The 25165-nt window shown below is 37.6% G+C and overlaps 1 protein-coding gene and 1 long non-coding RNA gene across 2 annotated transcripts in view; one reads left to right on the forward strand and one right to left on the reverse strand.

The window, feature by feature from the left end:
- Positions 1 to 21372, forward strand: part of LOC126175482 (uncharacterized) — a 33008-nt gene extending 11636 nt beyond the window's left edge. Inside the window, exons 2-3 of the long non-coding RNA XR_007535574.1 lie at positions 18084 to 18164; positions 19256 to 21372. This is a non-coding gene — a long non-coding RNA (uncharacterized LOC126175482). The remainder of the gene's footprint in view (positions 1 to 18083; positions 18165 to 19255) is intronic.
- The window catches only part of LOC126175479 (meiosis-specific with OB domain-containing protein), a 275449-nt gene that overhangs the window by 5829 nt on the left and 244455 nt on the right, over positions 1 to 25165 (reverse strand). Inside the window, exons 8-9 of the mRNA XM_049922294.1 lie at positions 7907 to 8072; positions 3990 to 4173 (exon numbers count right to left, since the gene is read on the reverse strand). Coding sequence (XP_049778251.1) covers positions 3990 to 4173; positions 7907 to 8072 — 350 coding nt within the window. The remainder of the gene's footprint in view (positions 1 to 3989; positions 4174 to 7906; positions 8073 to 25165) is intronic.

The raw sequence follows: 25165 nt of genomic DNA on the forward strand, positions 1-25165 counted from the left end.
GCTCTTGATATTCATACAAGTGGTTCTCTTTTCTCCAAAGGTCTCTTTAATTTTCCTGTAGGTAGTATCTATCTTACCTCTAATGAGATATGCCTCTACATCGTTACATTTGTTCTCTAGCCATCCCTGCTTAGCCATTTTGCACTTCCTGTCGATCTCATTTTTGAGACATTTGTATTCCTTTTTGCCTGCTTCATTTGCTGCATTTTTATATTTTCTCCTTTCAGCAATTAAGTTCAATATCTCTTCTGTTACCCAAGGATTTCTACTAGCCCTTGTCTTTTTACCTATTTGATCCTCTGCTGCCTTCACTGTTTCATCCCTCAAAGCTACCCATTCTTCTTCTACTGTATTTCTTTCCCCCATTCCTGTCAATTGTTCCATTATGCTCTCCCCGAAACTCTGTACAACTTCTGGTTCTTTCAGTTTATCCAGGTCCCATCTCCTTAAATTTCCACCTTCTTGCAGTTTCTTCAGTTTTAATCTACAGTTCATAGCCAATAGATTGTGGTCAGAGTCCACATCTGCCCCTGGAAATGTCTTACAATTTAAAACCTGGTTCCTAAATCTCTGTGTTACTGTTATATAATCTATCTGATACCTTTTAGTATCTCCAGGGTTCTTCCATGTATACAACCTTGTTTGATTATTCTTAAACCAAGTGTTAGCTATGATCAAGTTATGCTCTGCGCAAAATTCTACCAGGCAGCTTCCTCTTTCATTTCTTAGTCCCAATCCATATTCACCTACTATGTTTCCTTCTCTCCCTTTTCCTACTCTTGAATTCCAGTCGCCCATGATTATTAAATCCTATCGATTTCCCTTTTTAAATTTTCTAACCTACCTGCCGATTAAGGGATCTGACATTCCATGCTCCGATCCGTAGAACGCCAGTTTTCTTTCTCCTGATAACAACGTCCTCTTGAGTAGTCCCCGCCCGGAGATCTGAATGGGGGACTATTTTACCTCTGTAATATTTTACCCAAGAAGGTAGAAGCTCCATTTGGTTTATTTAAAGACAAATTATTCAGTTGGTTAGCTGCAAATCCTTGCTACTCACTTCAGGAATTTTATGACTGTAAAATGTCATCGAGGTACCGGTTTGGAGAGTACAGCATAATTTCTTTAACTGAGTAATTTTTGATGCAATGTTTTCGTATTATTTGATTTTAAATATTGTATTTTATGGAAAACCAATAGTGACATATTGATCTTCATGTATATATACTGTATAACTTGTATATATGTAACTTGACTTTGTAAATTGCTGTAATAGCTAAATGAAATTGAAATTTCATTCAATTCAATTCAGACTTTACCTGCTACATGGAATTAGTAGGCCCTTCCGAGAACCTCTCAGCTGAGTCCATCCCCCTCCTCACCCCAACAACAACCAGCACATCCACCTTCTACATACTCGCCAAAATCCACAAACCCAGCTATCTTGGATGTCCCATTGTAGCTGTCTGTTGTACTCCCACTGAAAGAATTTCTACTCTTGTTGACCAATACCTCAAACCAACTGCCCTTTACATAGCCTCCTACTCCAAAGATAGTAACCACTTCCTTCACTGACTTTCCACTGTCCCCACCCGTTTACCTCGTGGATCCCTACTTGTTCCTGTTGATGCCACCACCTTTTACACCAACACCATCATGCCCACGGCCTTGCCATCATCGAACTCATCCGCACCCAACATCCTTCAGACTCCAAACCAACCACCTCATTCCTTATACACCTTTTCAATTATATCCTGACCAACAACTATTTTTCTTTTGAAATGAAGGTTTACAAACAAATCTGCAACACAGCCTTTGGCACCTGTATAGCATCCTCCTATGCCTAACTGTTTATGGGACATCTAGACAATTTCCTACACTGGTTCAGGCACTGATGGTATCTTCATGATCTGGGTTCAGGACCAAGATACCTTATCCACATGTCTGAAAGAACAGATTCGCCTCAATGGGCAATGAATCCACAATCTTCAGTGCAGATGCACATCAATGTTTGACCTCTGGTGGGAATCTAAAATTAATGACCATGAAGGACATGGAAGGGACTGCTGACAGGCGGCACTAGGTGGGAGTATGGGTTGACCAGGAAGCACGCCAAAATTGTCTGTGCATTTGTGATAAACACTGCATTCGGGTGGTGCAGTGGGTAATGCAACTGCGTAGTAAACAGGATATCCCAGGCTCGAGTCACGGTATGGAACACATTTTCACTCATCGCCACCGATTCTGCATAAAGTATCTTCAATTTACGGAATATGTATCCTAGTTGTCTTCAGTGAGGATGCACCTCATTGTTCAACTGCAGATACATGGTGCTAAGTTGGGAGCATGAGTTGGCCAGGGAGCATGCCAAGACAATCTGTGCATTTGTGCAAAACTTTTGTGTCTTGGTGGTGCAGTGGTTAATGTAACACCTTGTTAGCGCACCCCAAGTTCGAGTCCCAGTCCAGCAAACATTTTCACTTGTCACCACTGATTCCACATAAAGTCTCGATGCAGTTAATGTCATTAGCTGCTTTCACCCCCCCCCCCCCCCCACCCCCACCCCCCATCTTCAGTTTACAGAGTACCTTCCAGGACGTTGACCTCCACATTGCAGATGACTCCATCCACGCCTCTGTCTATATTAAACCCAATGAACACCAACAGTACCTGCATTTTGACAGCTGCCATCACTTCCACACCAAAAAACCCCTCCTATACAGCCCAGCCACCCATGGACAATGTATCTGTGGTGATGAGAACTTCCTTGCCCAGTATGCTGAAAGCCTCAAAAAGGCCTTCACAGACATGCAGCAGCCCCCCCCCCCCCCCCAAATATAATCCAACCACAAAAAGATGTCCTGTGCCATATCCTCAACCCATTCCACCCTCTCCCCCCACCCAATACTCCCACCACCCCAAGAGTCAGCTAAGCTACAAAGTACCACCCCGCTCATCACCCATTGTTGCCCAGGAGTAGAACAACTGAACCCTGTCCTTCATCAGGGCTTTGATTATCTCTCACACTGCCCTGAAATAAGGGACATCATACCCAAGACCCTTCCTACCCCTCCTAGAGTGGGGTTCCACCACCCATCTAACTTACACAATACCCTAGTCCATTCCTGTGGCAAACAAAGATGCAAGACCTGCCTAAGCCGCCCACCCAGCACCTCCTTCTCCAGTCCCTTCTCCAGGGTTATCATATACCATCAGAGGCTGGACCTCTCATGAAAGCAGCCATTTAATATACCAACACTGTGCAACCTGTTATGTTGGTATGATTGCCAACCAGCTGCCCACCTAGAATGAATGGCTACTGCCAATCTGTTTTGAAGAATAAAGTTGACCACCTGGAGGCACAACATGCAGCTGAGATAACATGCTCAATTTCAATGGCTGCTTCACAAACTGAGTCATCCTGCAGAGGGGAGTTATCCTTAAACCACATCCTCCCCCCCTGTAATCAGGTAACCCACTGTCCCCACAACCTTCTCCCAATGGTCTCCCCTTCCTCCATCCTGTCACTCCCTACCAGTTCACATCCCCAAGTTGCCTTTAGCATGTGTCACTTCCCATTGGCCACTACAGTCATGCCAGCCCCTATACCTGCCATCACTCCATCCTGCTTTCCTAGTCACCAAACTGGCTGCTTCCATCTGAGCTGCTAGCCATTCAGCCCCGTTCCTCTTCCTGCCTACCACCTTCCTCTCCCTCTACCCACTCCACCCACCACTACCTCCACCACAACTAGTCCACCTACCACAAAATATCATTGGAACCGTCAGTCCAGTTGGCACCATGTGAGGGCATATTTCGGTGAGTGTTCTCCTTTAATTCTAAAATATTTACATAATAAGGTTTAAAATGATTTCCACAGTAATAAACACAATTAATTTTCTATGTAACTCAGACAAATGTATTTTCCATAAACTTACAAAAACAAACCATTATTAGAAACAAAAACCAGTTTGAATAGTTATCCTTACTGTGCAATTGAGGACTCTTTCAGCAGCGGTGCCTGTTAAACGACAGTTTTCCAGTGATCCAGTGTGATCCGTAAGTCTCATTCTTATATCAAATATAGTGTCTGGAGCAGCAATTTCAGCTCCTGATCCCACAGGACACTCCAGATTTATACAGATCCCATCAATTGGCAGCTGGCATCTTGAACTACATTAAATTTCATAATTAATATAGTCACTTTTGTGATGAAGTACCACAAATTATAATATTATTTGGCATTTGAATGTGCTGAAGTGTTTGGCACACTTGACAGAAAGAATTTCATATGTCCAAAAAATGAACATACTCGTCTGACATAAAACATATGGCCAGAACCAGGAAAAATAACAATGAAGAAGAATTTCCTTTGGTTTGCAAAACTTTAATACTATTTAAAACAGTTTATATGCAGTAAGGCAAACTGCACTGATGGGTGACAATAAATAGTGCATAGATGATATTATTATTGTTATTACTGTTTTCATTGAAGGCATGGGAATCTTTCCTGGTACTGTTGCTGTAATTAGTGATTGTTATTCAAAAAAAGTTTTAATAGCACCAATATAAAACAAGTTAAATGCTGAACACAGTGTTTATTCTTGGTTCAGTTTATAAGAGCAACACATATGCATCTGCAATAAAAGCTTGTCATATGAGACTAATACTATTACTCTGGTTTCCTTTGTATGTTAAAAGGCAGTGATTATGATAGATTCCTGTTAACTTGGCTTACGGCATTTGATAATCCTCCCCGTTTTTATCTAGCTGGGATTGTTTCCTCATTTAATTGTATTAATGGAATAAAAATGAAGAAAAAACAGAAAGGAAGAAAATTCATCCCCTGTGCTCAGCATATTTTCATGCCAATGCAAAATTGTATAACATCTCCAGCTGTTCATAAAACTAATTGCTTTGTGTTGCAGTGGTGTGGGTTATTGTTAAGCTTTCCTATTCATAAAAAAAGCACTCACCTTTTATGAAATCTTCAAAAACCACAGCCTGGCCTGAAGCGACATATAATGTTCCTCAACTGAGAAGAGCTGTAGAAAATTAGCTGCACTATATGTGGCAACAGGGTGCATAATAAGTGAAATTTGCTAGGTCTAGCTATAACTATTAAAGGAAGAAAAGTCTATGCAGAAAAATTTTGTTCTATATCGTCACCTGTTTATGCCTGCATTTGCTACCAAGTCCCTTCCCAACACACAATTTCAGAAGTGAAGGGAATGAAATTGAACTTAGTTTTCACTATCATTTCAGGCAATTATAGCATAATTTCTCTCTGTTACTCAGTTTTACATTTCCAGTCAGACCTGATAGCACTTTTCATCAGTTAATGAATAGTTTGTAAATATAGAATTTAACGGTTTTTGAATGCTTGCTCAGATACTGTGGAAATCATCACATGATCTATGCAGATAGGACTTATTGTTGCAACAAGTTCTTCCTCTCATGACCACCTTGTCCTCAGGATCGGCTAATTCACTGTCCCCCTCCCCTCAACTTAACAGCTCCTTCTTCCTCTGACCTACCACTCTCTCCCAATACACTTCCCTGACATCTTCATCATGCACTGCAGCTCACTGTTTCTGGTACCCATGTATCACAGGACTCGATTGTACAATTGCTGTCCTCCCCACATTCCTACTGATCGTTGTTTTTGCATGCACGCATACGTGTGTGTGTGTGTGTGTGTGTGTGTGTGTGTGTGTGTTGTTGTACCACCATACAGCGAGACCTTCAGAGGCGGTGGCCCAGATTGTCCCACTCCTCCATGGCAATTTGGTGTAGATCCTTCAGAGTGATTGGTGGGTCATGTCATCCAAAAAACAGCCATTTTCAATCTATCCCAGGCATGTTTGATAGGGTTCCTGTCTGGAGAACATGCTGGCCACTCTAATCGAGCGATGTTGTTATCCTGAAGTAAGTCATCCACAAGATGTACACGATGGGGGCATGAACTGTCGTCCATGAAGATGAATGCCTCACCAACATGCTGCAATATCTGTCAGAGGATGGCATTCACGTATCATACAGCTGTTATTGTGCCTTCCATGACCACCAGCGGCACATGTCGGCCCCACATAATGCCATCCCAAATGAGGATTCTGTACATCATTAAATAAAACAGTTTCCAGTATAAATCAGGACCCCTAACCATAATAATCAATCAGTCATTTGAAGAAGAATGCTTCTCAGATGCTGTAAAGTATGTAATAGTAAAGCTGTCAGAAACTACTAACCAGCCAGTCTTCATGCAATCTTGGAACACAGATATAAACTTTCATAGCAAAATCTAATATCATTCACATTAAATTAGGTTGCCTTCCATAAAGCCAAAACTTCTTGTTGAGAAAGTTTCCTTATCTCCTGACAAGTCTCAAAACATAACAGGAATGTTTTGTGACCTTGTGAAGGTTTTTGATTGTGTAAACCTGTGCTCCATAAACTAGAAAGATGCAGAATTAATGGTAGAGTTTTGAAATAATTCAAATTGTATTTATAGAGAAAGAGAACAGCAGTTGTAACATCAGGCATAGAACACAGATTCTCAGACTGGAACATTATTTCACAGGTAATCCCACAAATTCTGCTTTAGGCCCAGTCCTATTCTTATTTGATGTAAATGAGTAAATTCTTAATGTAACATCCTACTCAGTTTTATTTGCAGACAAGGTATCTCTGTAAACTGAAACTGAAACCACTGGAAAAATTTCCAAAAGAGTCGTTGATACTCTAAATAGCTTAGAACATTTGTGTGATCTCAGTGGACTGAAATAAAACATGTCAAAAACCCAAGTAATACCATTCAAAGCTAAATAATCAAAATCTAATAGCTTCTAAACTGCTAAAAAAATCAGGAACTTAGGGAAGCAGATTTTGTAAAATTCACAGGGATATTTATAGCAGAAAAGGTATCAGGGCCATTTCACATATGCTACTTGGCAACCATGTTAAACAATCTTGCTTTTGCAGTGATACCACCATCCTATGAATGTGACATGGACTCTAGAAAAATTGTGTATCACAGCTTCTTTGACTATATTGTAAGATATGGAATAATCTTTTAGGGGAATGCAAGTGGCACAAAAAGGATAAATACAGAAAACTATAATTCAAAATGTGTGTAATATAAAGCCTAGGGATCATATTGTCCACTATTTAGGGATCTAAATATTTTATCTATTCCATGTTTTTATATTTATGAAGTATTTATATTTATAACAACAATTCATAGTTATTTCAAGTAATTCATTTTCAACATATGTGTTATACTAAAAAACAGGAAATTTTACTTTATCATCTCACAGAGTAAAGAAAATTTATAATAAATTAAAATGGAAAACTATCACAGTGTGGAACTAGGTTTACTGGGGAAAAGAAAAAAAACCTATGTGACATCCTTGAGCAAAAATGTTATTGTTCAGTCATGGAATTTTTAAATGGTGATAAGGCTATCTTTGTTGAGTAATCTTATAAACTTGTAATGATGGTTGTAAATTAAATTTAATGTAGTGTTTCTTGAAACTTTGTATGTATCTCATTTACTTTACTTACATTGATTGACAAGTCTCCTGTACAATAAGTCACTAATTTGTGCATGCATGTATGTACACATTACCCACTATGATACACACTGCACAATATGTAGCACCCAAGTAAAGAGACAAAGAGATCACAGCTGATACAAAAAGAAAAAAAAACTCAGCACATGCAGACAGTGCATTACACTATAACATACATACTTTAATATTTTATATTCTGCCATGTTGAACTTCTTTTGTTTGTCCTTCAAATATTTTGTACTATATTGAACATGTAAAGTAGATAACAAAAATAATGCATATCAGTACGTCGGTTAAGGATTAACATTCTACCAATGCTTCTGCACAAATCTTACCATCTCGTGGCAGTAATGCGTGAGGTGCCATCCAGATCAAGATGAGTCACAAGACAATAAATTAAAGCAGTGAACTGTTTATCTTCTGTATTGGCTGCTTCTGCATAGTTAACTGAAGTACGATCCAAGACTTGCTGCACTGTCATTACTTGCCTGATGCTGCCAGCTAGAGCAAAAATTTATTGTGCTTGCTATAATTTTTTAGGCTAGTGCATTACAGTCACAATAAATGACTAATTTCTTTCAAGTAATAGTATAGTTCTGATAATTATGAGGCCTAATTATGTGTTTATGCTATAAATTACTTATGTCTCAATGAAGCCTTGAACACTAATTGTAACATTAATTTATTATCTACACCACACCAAACATTGTAAAGATAAGTAGACTGTAAGGTACATTCAGTGACAATTACACCAGAGGAAAAAATGTACTATAAGAGCACTCTTTAAAATGTTTAAGGTCTTTATTACAAAGATGATGCACACAAAAAATAATGAAAAAGTATGTATTAAGTGCCACATTTATTATGTATTTGTGTCAGAGACGCACATCAGTGAATACAAATGAATTCAGATGTATCAAATGGAAGACAATGGTTCTGGCTACATGCAGACAAAAATGAATAGAAAGCAGTCTAGTTAAGTTCTGTGGATGGTGTGATGTGAAAAGTAAATTATAGTTAGGATAATTGGCATCTTGAGAACAGATGAGAAGTGGGAGGGGGAATGGAATGATACAGTACAGCAACACACATTTGGTTGGTATGAAAAGTATGGAAGAAGTAGAAAAGGAAAAAATAACTCTTGTTTTCAACTCCAGTTTTAAAGTCATGTGAATAGGTGAGTAATTACAAATAGAATGCTCCAGTTTTAAAGTCATATGAATAGGTGAGTAATTACAAATAGAATGTTGCCTCAAACATCTCTGACAGGTTAATGCTATGTATCAGGCTATATTTTCTGCATTTGTCTCTGCCATGTCTCTTTCGTTTTAGAGGGAGCAGGGAAGGGGAATTTTCATCTCAAACCTGGATGTGGGCCTTGGTCACCCTAAATGGTAAGCATCCCATAGAACTTGACAGATATAGCTGGCTACAGGTCTGGAACACCCAGGGTTCATGAGCTGCTTACTTTTCAATTCTACCATCCTACAATATTGTAAATCCTGGGCAATTTAGCACAGTTGGCAAGACATAGTGTCTTGGAGAGGAGAGATCTTGGTTTAACACCATGGATGGTACATGTCTCTATAAAAAGAAATCAATGTAAACTGCTTGACCATGAGATCGATATCCGTTCACATGAAAAAACTGTTAAATAAATTACTGGTAACTCTGCAGTACCTTCCATACTTAAGTTACATTAAACTTTTCCAGATAACTGGGACTTTGTCTAAATTAGCCTCTTGTTCCCCACCAACTTTAGAAATGAAATAAAATATTGAAATTTTACTAGCGCATAAACTCTTAGCAGATTGGACATACCACTGGTAGGTATCAATACCCCATCCATCAAGAGAGCACAGGATTCCCACTCCCAAAAACTGCTCTGTTAGAATGAAGATACAGCTCTGGCAGAACAGACGCATCTTCATAAAAAGAGAAAAGAGCACTACTAATAACATTTGAGAGGTGTGTGTGTGCACTATAGTGGTGTTACTGCCACTGCTTATACTATGTAGTTTATTGCCATTACTGCCACATAAAAGACACCAGGATTCATGGTAATTCCCTGGTTTTCATTCCTAACAGACCACATTTCAATACTATAGCTGTGGTACCTCACTTACCTTTGGAAATGCTGATACTGCATCACCTTCCAATGTATATGGTTTGGCCAGTCTGGTGAATGGTGAACGGTGCTGAGTTAACAAACCACTGGGCTCAAGACATATGTGTATACTGGCCACACAGCTGTTCCCTTATGCCTTAACGGCCAATATATGGTATTATCCATCGTAATACTGCATCTGAGCTAGCATGGGATGCCTAGTTTTTTGCACCAATGGCTAATTTTGCTGCACAGTCAAGACAAAAGCAAAGATTGTGTGTGCTGGGTTTCTGTGCTACAGCATTAATTGAATGTTGATTCCCCTATGAAAATACCACGCAAGTCATGAAAAAAACCCAAAAGCCATCAATACGTTTGCCAGGAGGCCTCTTCCGAGATTTAAATGAGTTGTTGAACACAACAGGTGCAACTTGTTGAAACTTGTATCTCATATCAGCATGAATGTCACTCACTGGCTGGACTGAGGCCATCCTTCGTTACTTTGATCACCTGACTGAATTGAGAAAGATAGCTTACCTTGCACACAGGTTGGAGGTTTCTTGGCCTCCATTTTCAAGAAAAGAATTATGGGGCTTCCTTCAATGTGTCAAGAGTTTGCTACACACAAAAAGAAACTACTTTGGTAGCAGAGTACATTATGAGTGTACATGGTTGTTTTTAGATTAGAGGAAACTCTTAGTTGGCTTATTTATGAGTTATGTATCAAAAACAGAGGAAAGAGTACGTAAACCACTGCACTCTCCCAAGGGAAAATGCTACGACTAATCCCATGCAAAGTTAAACTCCTGATGCTGATAAAATTTACAATAGTGTATGGGCACAAAAGATCAAAATTTGATTCGTTGAAAACTTGTCATGACACCCCCATCCAAAACTCGGGTAAAATATGTGATAAACTGGAGTTGTATCAGCCTGTCACCTTTTACTGTGTTTGGTGAAGATAATGGAAAGGATTATTAAACAGCACTTAGAATGGTGGAGTGAAAAAAAGAAAATATTACTTAAAAACAACAAGGAAAGGGGATGACTGAAATCCTTTTATGGTTAGCTGTTGACAGACACCTAAATTTCTCTTGGAATAATTATATGATAGTTGCATTCATAGACTTGACTATAGCATACGATAATGTTACCTTGTCAATTTTAGGGGAAAAAACTGAAGAAACTCCAGATTCCAAAACCACCATGTGTAACATTGTAAGTTTCCTGAGAAATGAGAAAAAATTAAGTTGCAATATGGAACTACACTAGAACCCGGAGAAACTAGCAGAGGATTCGCACTGGGATCAGCCTTGGCTCCCTTATTATTTATTCTCTACATTGCAGACCTTCATGACCTCTTTGCCAGTGACATCCAAATATTACGATATGCAGACAACTTATGTGTATATTCTGAAGACAGTACTCTTCAGTCCTGTCATCTGAAAATGCAGGCTCATCTCATACATCTGCATGAGTGGTGTACAGAAAATGGCTTCAAAATATCTGACAGCAAGCCTAGCTTATGGTCTTTACTCGCTGTAGGATTCCACTTACCCAAACAATGCAACTGTGACAACATATTTGTCCAGTTGTGGGGAAAACAACTCACTCTCTTCGGATGATTATTGATGATAAATTAAGATGGTCTCCTCATATCCAACACACCATTACCAGATGTCAAAAAGCCTGCAGTCTCATTGGAGCAACAACTATAGTTTGGTTGGGCTCTGATTGGCAGACAGCAATGAATTTATACTGGTCCATAGGACACTCTATGACACCTGTGCTGTGGATCAGCATCAGACAACATGCTCCAAAGACTTGACACTATGAAGTACAAAGCCTTGCGTATAGTTACACGAGCATTTGTGTCAACTCTAACCAACATATTACTGGTTCAAGTGAATGACCCACCATTAAAGCTGCAATGAATACTCCTGCAAGAAATTTCTCTCATGACTTTATTTTGTCAAATATGAGCCCCCTGACAAAAAAATCTGGTAATTAACATTCTACTGTGAATGAAGAAGATATTGGATAAATAAGCAACCCCAACCTGTATCCACTGAATACATGGAGATACAGGCATTAAGGCACTAGGTGTGGAAAAGTTTTCTCCTGCACTACAACAGACCACATGAAACATCTACTCCGCAGGTTGATGACAGAACAAATTTAACTTTTCAAAATCAGGAAGAAACTAATGCAATAGCAATGGAATTTCTGTCTCAGTATCATGATGCATTTGTGGTGTATACAGATGGGTCCAAGCCTAGTAACGGTGCTGGTAGTGTTTACTGAGTACCCTGAAGCAAAGGACAAGGCCTCCACAAGCTGGATCAACACTCCATTATTATGACAGCTGAGCTAATTGCTATTTTGGAAGCCCTACTGTTCACACAGACAACCACAGCAGGCACAATAGTCATCATCTCTGATAGTATGTCAGCCCTGCAACTGATCAACCATCATAATAGTTGTGCCAACCCCATAGTTGCAGCAACTGTTGATATTGTGTTTTGGATGCAAAGGAACAGTCACATCATCTTGATGATATGGATGAAGGGCCAGACTGGAATATGTGGAAATGAACAAGCAGGTGTCTGGGAAAGCAGGTATCTCTGCATGGAGCTATTAAATATGATAAACTCCCTCTCACACATATGATACCCATGCTCAGCAAGTGGTTGTCCATTGACTGGGGAGAGGAATGATCGTGGAGATCTAAAATCAGAGGCAGTCGTTATGCACTAATTCATCCCATGATTCCAAGAGTGCCATGGTATAATAAGGCGCAAACATCAAGGGGCCTCACAACAGTTACAGCATGGCTGAAATTTAATCATTGGAAGTTCAACGGACACCTCTATCAGCTCAACCTAAGTGCCACCCCTCTATGTATTTGCAGAGAGGAAGAAGATCCAAACCAAACATTTCTACTATGTCCTTGGAACGCTTATCACATAAACATACTTGCAAGTAATCTTTGGGCTCTTGGTCATCAGTTCCCAAGCAGCCTCCAAACCTTGTTAGCATCCAACAATATAACACTGTGTAAAATACTGTATGAGTTTGTCAACAGTGCCAACATCAAGATATAGCCCCCGGATAATACTCTTGGTAATTCAAATGCTCAATTCGCTGACTATATTCCCTTGTGCTACTCAGCAGAATATGGAATGCTCAGCCTGTAAATGTATGTCACTATTTACCTCCTACATGTACGTGTCTGAATACTGGTGCAACTATACATATGGCTGCAATATACAAATTTGGTTCTTGTAAACTGTTCTGTCTAGGATTCTATGCACCTGCACAAATATTCAGTTACTTATCTGCAGCTTTTGAAACAATTTTTGCAGGTCATATAAAAGAACGTTTTATTGTTAACTTAGATATATAGTCATTAATATGGATGGAATTGGGTCTATCCCAAATGTGTACCAACAGTGATTTACCATTTATAATTGTGTTGCCAGTGGTAGTTTTATAGTATATTATCCCTATGTACTATGTGTTACATTTTTGTCTTGTTTACTCAATTTAGTATACTGTGGTTGTAATATTATTATTTTTTTTTTTTTTTTTTTTTTTTTTTTTTTTTTTTTTTTTTTTTGAGAATCAGCCTTGTGTTAAGTGTTTATTGTAATATATTAATTTCATTAAATGGAAAGATGTTCACTTATTTTAATTACATTTTTATACATTGACACCATCTTGCTGTGACAATTTTTGTCAGTCCCCTTACGGTAGATGGATATTTGTTAGATAATAAACTGGGTGATGTAATAGCTATAATAGAATGTTGTTTGGCATTTGAAACTACATGTCAGTCATTTGTTTCAATACTTATGTATTTCAAAACATAAATTTTTCATAAACATCCCACAGTGTTGCCATCTGGCGGCTTCTTCACCAAATACTTCGATTTGTGCAGCAAGTCAGTCTGCACTAAGATGTCACCAAATAATGTGGACCAGATATTTTGTGTCCATGTTAAGACAGATCCAGTTTTGTTTTTACCTAATAATATGTTATAGATATTTTGGCGAGTTCTATCTCCATTTTTGAGATGTGCATTTCCTGTACTTTATCAATGTTTTTTTACTGACTGCTTGCTTCTTCTGTTTGTACAAAGTATGTTTTATGTAACTGTAACAATGAATTTTTACTGATACCTTTCATGTATTTCTCTTGTAGAGTCTTTGAGAATGGCATAAGACCAAAATGCATAACAAAGTATAAAATTAATAAATACAGTGGTCAAGACTAATATCAGCTTTTCAGCAAACTATAAAGGCAGAATTCCTAAGAAAAATCCTGGAGAATATCACATGTAAATTTCCTGACCATTACATTGTACTAGATGGAGTTTTTAATTAGACAGCTGTAAAGGATTGTTCTTAACACAGTACAATCATGAAATGTAAAAATAAATTTGGAAATATCGAAAGTGTGTTGTAGTGCCATTGTTGCTAACAATATAAGTGATGTTATGGAAGTTGGAAGTTCCATGAGGCTATTTGTGGTTGATGCTACTGCATATATAGGACAGTTCTAATGTTAGAAAATTGTAGTAAAAAAATGGGAGAACATACCAAAAGTTGTGCTTGGGGCAGGAACTGACAGTTGACCCTCAACATAAATAAACGTAACATATTGCACATAAATAGTGATAAGATCCATTAATATTTGATTAAATGATTAGCAATAAGTCACCTGAAGAGTAACACTCTACAATTATCTAGGAATAACTGTCTGGACTGACACTAGTATCAGAGGTTTTTCCACTGTGTGAATGGGAATAACAGCAAGTGGGGCAATGGAGTCAGTGGAGGACATGGCTTAAGCTGCCAAAATGGTGGTATATGAAGTGAATTAAATGATAACAGTGCAAACTGTTCAGATGTGCCAAACTAACAATGTAATGAATATGTAGTGAAACTGTAAATTTGTGCCATACTAGGACTCGAATGCAGATTTCTTACTTTTTCCAAGTTGTTGTCATAATCATTAGGCAAGCCTCCAATACTAACATAAACTTTTATTGTCACTGATGCTTCCGGCTATTATTTCTGACCATTTCAACCAGAGATTCTCCTACAGTATAGCAGCATTCATCTTTGGCATTCTAGTGTAGAAGTTGTCACAAAATCATCCAAGAACAAAATCTGTGCATTTTGTGTATTTATTTATGTTTGTAAGCCAACATCCTGGTTTTTCCCCCCTTTGTGTGTGAGTAGAACCACGTTAGTCTCCAAATTTTTCCAATAGTGTCCTCATTTATACAACTGTTCCTCTTAATTTCAGTGCATATCTACATAATTAAAGATATATTTTTGAGGATCTTTGGTAGTTCATGATTTCTGTATACAACATATTTCAAAGTAAATTTAGGCTTGTGAGCTACAGTTGTGTATTCTGTTTATTTTGACAGCAGTATCTTTCTTGGAAAATAATTTTCCTGCAATCACATTAGGTATTTACAACATTAGTGCAATATATTCCACATTTTCCGACTCAATGACCAGTTTGCTCTAAGGAAGTCCAGTATCTCGTAATCATTATGTAAACACAGCTCAAACAAAGTTTACAGCCATGGTATAATATTGTGTTTGTGGAATCTATGAGCTTAATTTTCAAGTTAGGCCCTAATTGTTTACTGTTCAATGCCACACTGCACTAGACAGAATGCAGCCTCACTATGAATGCTATTCTCAGGCATGGAAAGAGTTACTTACTCTACACAGCTGGAAACTGCCTAGATTGCTGTCATGTGATTAGACACTGCTGTAAGTAGATGTACTAGCTTAACTACCAAGAGTCACGTACCAAAGGTATGTCAAGCATTATTCTCTCCTGTGGATATTGTCTCCATTCCACAGATTAGATGACCTATCTCTGCTCCAAGCACCATCCTCTCTTGTGTATACTGCCTTCATTCCACAGAGCAAAGGATCTACCTCTGCCCACCAAGTAAACAGTGAATGGTGAGTCAATGATAGGAGGGTCCAGTACAGGGAGACAGGGACAAAGGAGAGCTCCAGGTACTACACTCATCCCCATTACTAATAGGTCTGAGGTGCTGTCTCCAATGGAAATGGTAACTAAACCAATGCAACACACTTCAGCTGTAGGGCAGCCTGCTGCATCCTGAGTCATGAGGAAGCGAATGCAAAAAAGTAAGAATCTGTTGATTGTTGGAAATTGGAACATACAGCTAATAGTGGTACCCCTTATGGGAATGACAGCAAGATATAAAAAGAATAATCTTGTGTTGTGCTTTCAGTGTCTGTGGGCCGCATTAAACATAGTGAAGTAGCTGTTCTGACAACCACTGAGAGAGCAGGGTGCAACACCCCAGAGGATTGTGGTGTATGTTGGGACAAATGTTGTCTGTCATCTGAGCTCCGAGATCATACTGTGACTGGCAAAGACGACGAGCTTTGCTTACAGAATTTCAATGAAGCCCAAAGTCTGCAGCATCATCAACAAAACTGATCATACCTCCTGGTGGAAGGCGTGCACGAAAGACATCAAAGGTTCTGTGACAAGCTAGGCTGTGACTTTCTTGACCTGTGCCATGGGTTTGGGTACTTTAGTGTCCCTCAAAATGGGTCAGGTGTGAACCGAATATCAGAGGTTCTTACTCAGTTGGCTGACTGTGTGTGATGAGCACACAAAAGTGTTAACTAACATAACTCTGCATTTAGTTCAGATAACAATAGCTGAAGAACACTCCAGAGTATTAGTATAAAGACACAAAGAAATGCCCCTCACAGATAATACTATTTTAATCCTTATGATCAACTGCTGGAGCATTTACAACAAAATTCCATAGTTTGATGTGCTCCTAAATAGCAGTGGAAGCTCCACATAATGCAAGATACAGAAAGCTGACTAAAACCTGAAATTGACAGAAGTGAGAGTTTTGCATTATCTCAAACTATTGGAAGGATAGGCTAATGGGAATGGAAGTAATGTATTTGTCACAGCAGATAAAAAAATTCAGATCCTCTGAGAAAAAATTGAATCTGCATATGGGATTGTTTGGGCGGGACTCAGTATCAGTTGTGGGCATAATTTATAACTTGGCCATTCTACTGACCACCACTTTCTGCCCCAAGATATAACTCAATAGTATGTATTATTTATTTACTAATAATTCTCTGATTATTTTAAGAGACTTTATCATCGAACAACCAATTGAGATGAATGGAGTGTTGTTGTGATAAGACTTCCTGTGAAATTAACTAAATCATTCCACTGAAAATTGCTTAGAGCAGATAGTTTGAAAGCTTACCAATGATGAATATATATTAGATCTAATGGTAACAAATACATCTGACTATTGGAGGATGTTCACATTGCAACTGGCATCAATGGTCATTAGGAAGTTGTAGCAATAATGATTAGCAAGTTAAGAAGATGAACTAAAACAAACAAAAAGATTTCCATTTCAATAAAGTAAATAAAGAGGCAGTAGTAGTATCATCTCTGAAGGAAGAACTCAAAACATTTTGCTCTGGGCTTGGGCATGTAGACAAACTGTGGTTAAAATTTTGGAAAATAATTGTCAAAACAGTAAATAAATATGAACACTCCTTGACATGAAACCTGGCTGGCTGCTGCAGAGCCTAAATCTGTGCCAACCGCGCGTTGGGACAAATAACCTGGCCACACTGATAAATATTCCAAGTCCAACAATCTGCACTATCTGGAAACACTGTACACCATGGCACTTCCTGAAGGAAGTCTTGCTACCAGTTCAGGTGAGTTTGTTCCACCTGTGGCCTTGGTCTAACGATAAAACACATCACGTCCGAAAGTGAAATCTCATGATAGCGCCTTTCATCTGAATGTTGAAGTCATGAGTGAAATGAATTTCACTGATTGCTTGGCAGACTGTCTGTCTCTGAACACCACACATACCACAGTATCCGGACCTATTTACTAGTTCCCAGCAGTGGCTGCCATGCTGATGCTGTGCTCCCTTGTTGAAGGCGCCTGCTACCGCCAATTGCTTTGGGTGGTATAAAATGCTTTAATGCTGTCGAGTGGTGCTCCTACAATATCCACAATTTACATTTCATGCTCGACAGCAAAGAAGGCATATGACTGTTTTTAAAATGATGACTTTTCTATTACACTAATATGGCACAAAACTGTCTCTATAGTTTGCGATTGGATTAAAATACTTCACTATGTTGTTTAATGGTATTATTAATGCCTTATATCTCACTTCTCTTCCTTTTATAGGTGGTTCTTCATTCAATTATTTCGTCAGAAATTCATGTGTTAATGTCAAGCCACAATAAGTAATGGTGGTGCAGTGAGTTTCATTGTTGTTGTTTAATTCCATATGGTAAATGCATGTAATAAACTGTGTGAATACTTTTCAGTGCATGATATACAGCGAGGAGGCACACTGCACATTTTGAGGACCACGTATGGATTCATGGAGGACTTAATGATAATAGAAAGTGAGTTTTGAGATATGCAATTAAATTTAAACCAACAAAACTATCCATATTCAAAGCTTCAACTTGTAGGCTCTATGTATTAAAGTCAATAAATTACATTAAACCAGAAGTCCTCATTTTGTAACATTTCCGGTGTGGAAGGAGACAGGTAAGTGTGGTGTCATATAATAACAATGTAGGGATATCAAAGCTGGTGATATTAGTTTCGCTCATGCAGGATACAGCATGTGAGGAATAAAATACTTAACATTAATAATTTTCAACTAAAGCTTATTTCATTGGAACAGTACGATATTGGAAATCTTTGCACCTCAAAATTGACTGTCTGTGTGCGTTCTTGTGCATGTTGGCAGGATGGAAGCAAGACAAAATGAAGTTAACTAATTATTCGATGCCATGCAGTAATCAATTCATTTGAGGATTTAAAAGAGAAGAAACTAGAAAATATTTTCATTAACACGGAAAATAATCTATAAATGTGGGCAATGTGCAATTCAGTGCTTTCATACATGAAAACGAAGATGCTGTAACTTACCAAACAAGAAAGTGTTGGTATGTTGATAGAGACAATAAAAAACACACACACAAATTTCAAGCTTTCGCAACCCAAGGTTGCTGCATCAGGAAAGAGGGAAGGAGAGGGAAGGACGAAAGGATGTGGGTTTTAAGGGAGAGGGTAAGGAGTCATTCCAGTCCCGGGAGCAGAAAGACTTACCTGAAGGGGAAAAAGGACAGGTATACACTCTCACGCACACACACACATGTCCATCTGCACATATGTGTGTGTGCAACAATGAAAATGTAAATAGAATGAAAATAGCCAGTTCCTATCAATTCTAATGTGCTGATCATGAATATCACAAAGACAATTCAAAATTAGCTTTAGTTTTCATTTTACACAGTTTTATTACGGTGAGATAATTATATAAAAATTTTTAAGTTAATTATATTATTGTCCCTGGTCTTACTTGTGTGCAATATTTTGGAAGTAAACATTTTGATACCAATTTTAGTGATCTTTTTGTCTCCCTCCTCTTCAGCTTCAGCAACTTTATTAATGCATGTAATAATTTTTGCACATTTGTTTCCAGATTAACTACCAGTTGTTCAAGTTGAGTGCTACTGAAGTGAACAAAATGTCACGGGTTTGTGTTAACAGTGCAGACATATTTTGCTATGTGTGTGGAGAAGTGACATTTGCTTCACAAAAACAGCAAATAACTCCAATGATTAAAAAAGCTTACAGTTGTTATTTTGAGCGCAAAATAGGTGATCAGGATAAACCCTGGGCTCCACATGTGACCTGTAACACTTGTGCCACCAACCTCAGGAACTGGATGCATGGGAAAGGATGTTCAATGCCCTTTGCAGTGCCCATGATCTGGCGTGAGCCAACTAACCATGTCAGTGACTGCTACTTTCGTATGGTTCCTCCTATCAAGAAGGGAATATCTAAGAAGAAGAAGCGGACAGTGATCTGTCCTAACATTCCATCTGCTATACATCCAGTTCTACATGGGGAAGGATTGCCAATACCTGAATCACCGACAGAGTAGGAGATTACTTCTGACGGGGATTCTGAATGTCCTGAACTGTGTACATCAGAAGATCCAGAGTTCCTTCCAAATATATCATCAACTAATGATCCACAAAAATTGTCTCAAAATGATTTAAGTGATCTCATTAGAGATTTGGAGCTCTCTAAAGGCTCTCTAAGGCTGAGATTTTAGCATCAAGATAGCAGCAGGTGCAATTTTCTGGAAAGCAATGTACATGTTTCATTCTACTGCAGAAGAGAGCAACAATAAACTCCTTCTTTTAACATGCAATATAGTCTTGAGGCATGAGTAGACATAAATGGTCTAATGAAGGCTCTCAGAATTAATTACAACCCTGATGAGTGAAGACTCTTTATTGATTCGTCAAAGTTGAGCTTAAAAGCAGTGCTTTTACATAGTGGTAATAGCTTCCTTCTATTCCAGTTGGGCGTAGTGTGCATATGAAAGAGTCATACCAAAACATGAATATTTTACTAGCAGCCATCAAGTATAGTGACTCTCAATGGCAGATTTGTGGTGACTTGAAAGTGGTTGCACTGCTATTAGGTATGCAGTTAGGGTATACTAAATATTGCTGCTTTCTCTGTGAATGGGATAGCCAAGCTTGTGCACCTCATTACAGTAAACATGAATGGCCCACCAGAAAATCTCTTCAACCAGGTATGAAGAACATTTAGAGTGAACCTCTAGTAAACTCTAAAAAGATTCTGCTCCTACCTTGCACATCAAGTTAGGTCTCATGAAAAACTTTGTTAAGGGAATGAACAAAGATGGCAATGCATTTAAGTACTGAAGGCAAAAATTCCCTTACTTAAGAGATGCCAAAGTAAAGGAGGGCATCTTTGTAGGCCCACAGATTCGAGAGCCTTTTGGAGATGATACTATTGATGAAATCATACAATGTGATAGAAGCATGCACAGGGATGTTTTAAGATTGTCTGTTTCCAGTTCTTAGGGAACAAATGATCAATAAAATACAAGGAGATTGCAGATAACATGTTGTCATCTTATGAAAAAAGTGGTTGCAACATGTCATTGAAATGCATTTCTTACATAGTCATCTTGACTTCTTCCACAAAGATTGTGGTACAGAAAGTGATGAACATGGGGAGCGATTTCATCAAGATATTGCCACATTTGAGAAGAGGTATGCCAGAAAGTGGAGCCCTGCTACTCGTATTTTAACCAATTACTGCTGTACTGTAATAAGGGATGTTCCCGAGTATGTGTATAAATGTCAAGCCAAGTGAAAACGGTCATCTTCTGAATTTATCTCTGAACAAAATATGTAATTGTATATACTGTAAATATGGACATTTAACATTTGTAATCCTTTATATATATTTGTGTCTAGTTAATTAAAAAACTTTCAGTAAACGAATGATATATATACTTATATGTCTATCATATAGTGTAAGCAAAATCACCTCAGCATAACATTATTGCTAGTACAAATGCGATAAGAACAGTATACTATATGAGTGTAGGGAAAAACCAAGTACATTTTCATGATCAAAGTTCCATCTTATATCAAGTATGTCTCTATCCAAAGATCAAAATGTATAAATCAAATATTCAAGTGTATATACCTAGGTGTGTAAATTAGTGATAACGTGTGGTCTAAGAAAATATGTGACATCAGAAATATGTTACAGTGGAAGTAAATGTCACATGGCTGTGGCTCTTGTGCTTGCCACACACATGATGTGTGAATGAGTGTGCATCCCTTTGAGGGCTGCAAAGTGTATTATATCCTGAAATTTCAAATAAACAAATCATTATATACCAACCATTAGTCCAGTTTGTATGTCTGTTTAATTTCAGCTGTGTTATTAAGTCCATAGCTTCCTAGATTTTTGATAGATAAGTCTGTATGCTTTTGGATGTAGACTTCCTTAAATATCAAAAAACTTTTTAATCTGTTTATAAACTTTGATTTGCCAAAATTCGTAGTTAACATGAGATCTCTAGTTTTAAATTTTGTGGGTTTCACTCTGTTGTTGTGTCTCTGTTCCATTTTACTACAGTGCTGTTCCATGGTCTTCCTAACTATGTCTCAGCTGCAGAAATATTCTTACATAATAGAAAGTCAACAAAGTCATTGATGAGGTAGGCAGGTTTCTTATCATATAAAATTTAATATCTAGCAAATCCAGTTGTAGTGTGTCGTAAACTGTTTGGTACCTCTTCTGAAGCAGCTAATATAGCCCATACTATCTGAATGATATTTGCTACCGTAAGTTCTGCACCTCCCTCACATATCTTTCTGTGGGATTAGAAGATGGTGAATGGACAGAAGTAAGTATGTATTTTGTATTGTAATCACCAGTGCAATCATTCCAGTCTTTTTGATGTGAACTAACTTCCATTGTCAGAAATAATAGCATTTGAAATTCCAACAGTGTGAAAATAGTCTTCTGTAATATTGCTTATAATTTTTCTACTAGTAACTTTCTTTAAAGGATAAAGTTTAATGAATATAAAAAATAAGTCTACCATAACAAGCATGCTTAGACAAGTGTCCAAGCTCAATGTGATATAACAATGTTTCCCTTTTCTGACCACAAATCAGTGTCCTTAATATATGCTAACAGGATCAGCTCAGTCAATCTTAGTGGTGACATGACCAATACAAAAATGATCACAAGAGCAATGATCAGTGGAAAAACTGACAAGTTCAGGAAAAACCTTGCAGATAGATATAGGTCCTGTCAGACAAATGATGGTAATAATTGTGTAACAAATAATGAGTCACCTAAGATATAAGTCCATCACAACTTTTAGAAAAAAATTATCATGGGACACCTTACAATAGTATTCTCACTTTCTCTGATGTTACACCTAGTACTGTATTAAAAATAGTGGGGAACTATAAGTCATCAGATAGTGCTGATATTAATGATATGTCTTGCAATTTGCTGAAGAAAGTCATTGATCCCATTGTTTATCCACTGACTCGCTGCATAAATAAACATTTATCAGAGGTGTACTTTCCAGAGGAGCTGAAATTATCTAGGTTCCTGTGTATAGAAAGGATGACAAAGACAACTCTCCAAGTTTCAAACCAATATCAGTAGTTCCAGTCATGGCCAAATTAATAGAACACATCATTCACCATCAGTTGTCTGTTTTGAAAAACTTGGAATATTTAATGTAGCACAATATGGATTTAGAAAAAAATCATCAACAGTTGATGCAATAGACTGTGTAATTAAATCTGTCCTTAAATGTTTGAGGAGAAGTGATTTGCTCAGGCTATTTTCTATGACCTGAGCAAAGCCTTAGACTGTGTAGGACATGATACATTTCTACAGAAACTCCATTTTATGACATCAGGGATAACAGCCTAAAACTACTTAAGCCTTATCTCCAAAACCTTAGGCAAGTTGTATGTATTGACACATAAGAGTCTACCAAGAAAAAAACTAAGGTGGGAGTTCCACAGGGATCTGTGTTGGGGCAATTTTTGTTTTTGGTAATGCCCAATGACCTACTCTCCTTTATAAGTTCCAATACAGTGCTATTTGCAGATGATTCTACCTTGCTAAACTATAATAATGATCTAACTAAGTTAAAAGATTCTGTCGGCAATACACTAGCCGAAGCATCATATTGGTTTAGGTTAAATGGGTTTGTCCTGAACAAGAACGAAACACAAAAAATGGTATTTAGTCTAAAGGACAAAAGTCCTTTTAATGATCCCCATTATATAAAGATCTTTGGGATATACTTAGATGACAAATTGTCCTGGCATCAACACATAAAATACATCAGTGGTAAATTATCCAGAGTAATTTACTTATTGAGATGTCTTATGAAATGTGTTCCAGAAGCTTATGTTAAAACATCTTATTTTGCATTTTTTCAAAGTATTATGTCATATGGACTTAGCCTTGTTCAAAACATTTTACTTCTACAGAAGGAAGTCATTACATGTTCTCAGCATGAAGCACATTTTAAGCCCTTGTTCTCTGAATGTAAAATAATGAATGTTATAAATCTATATATATATATACCAAGTGTTAACCTATACAAAAAAGAATCTATGTGAAGCAAAACGTAGAAATAATATTCATGGTCACAGCACAAGAAAAAATAACTCCATTACATATGTCACACCATAGATATCAAAGTCAATCAATAGCTATGAACTAGTGGGCTATAAAGTATTTAATAAGCTTCGGGATAATAAAATCATCTTATCTTATTTCAAAATCATACCTCCCTGTCTCAGTTTCTCCACAGTTTTCCTTAAAGTACATGTATGATCCTTTCAGGTTTTAGTGGATAACAAACTATCATCTACACAAGTAGTTAAATGTGTAAATGTTCCTTCTCCGAAACAAAATTCAACCCCCGGCAAGTTCAGCAACAGAAACTTACAGCCCAAAAGGGACCACACAACACTGAAAACACTTACCATTATATAATAATATGGTATACTTTCTAGATTCATATTCTGATTCAATTTCATGAAAACTAGAAGTTAAATCAAAACTAGTCATGTGTTTTACATTCTCAGATTTTTTTCAGTAATTCATCTGTTTTCCAGGTAATCAGTCTCTCACTCCAAGTACTTATTCAAATGTCTCGAGTCCAGAAGTAGCCTAATCCCAACATCTCATTCAGAAACTACCACCAACGTGTTATTATACTGACTACAACTACTTTTGCATTTTCTGTAACTCCCTTTCAACTGCTTTTCTTTTACAGATGGGTACAGTATAAGCCTTAATGAAAAATGGGTCATGAGGTTTCAAGTTCAGTTTACACTGATATTTCTTCTCTCTACCTGGTCTCTCATCAAAAACATCACTACATTCCCATAAAAAGTTTTCTAGTTCCTCTTTATTCTCTGTATTCAAAGCTTCAGCTTCCCCCATCTTTTTCAACGCAAATCCAATGTAAGAATCATTAGTTATTTCCCCATCACAAAATCCTTCATCTTCCTCAAGGTATCCTCTATCATCAAATTCATCTACCCTCTAATTTGATTGCTGTTACTATTATTTATTATCATACTACTTGTCTCCCCAGAAGTTCCCACCTCACTCCAATTAAAACTAACTTTAGCCTTGACAATCCAATTCACTCATTCAAATCCTCTATCACTTTGCATCGCTGCATAAAAAAAGCATAATTTATTTTGAAAACAATAAGACTTGTCTGATGATCTCATTACTACTTTTTCCAGTGGTATTTTTAATTTTGACTCCAGTTACAGGAAACTCAGCAAAATCTCCCCTTTTATTCTGTCTCTTAGCTTTTTTGATATTCCACAAATAGGACTCCCAGTATCAATTAGGCAATTACCTCTCCAATTAACAGTTTGAACACAAATGTATGAACTCTCCTGTATATCAAAATTATGAATGTTTTCATATTCATACAACAAATTCCCTTCTATCCTCTGAAATTAATACCTTTTTCCTTCTCAACAGA

Source organism: Schistocerca cancellata, chromosome 3 (assembly GCF_023864275.1).
Source record: "Schistocerca cancellata isolate TAMUIC-IGC-003103 chromosome 3, iqSchCanc2.1, whole genome shotgun sequence".
Classification (NCBI taxonomy): Eukaryota; Metazoa; Arthropoda; class Insecta; order Orthoptera; family Acrididae; genus Schistocerca; species Schistocerca cancellata.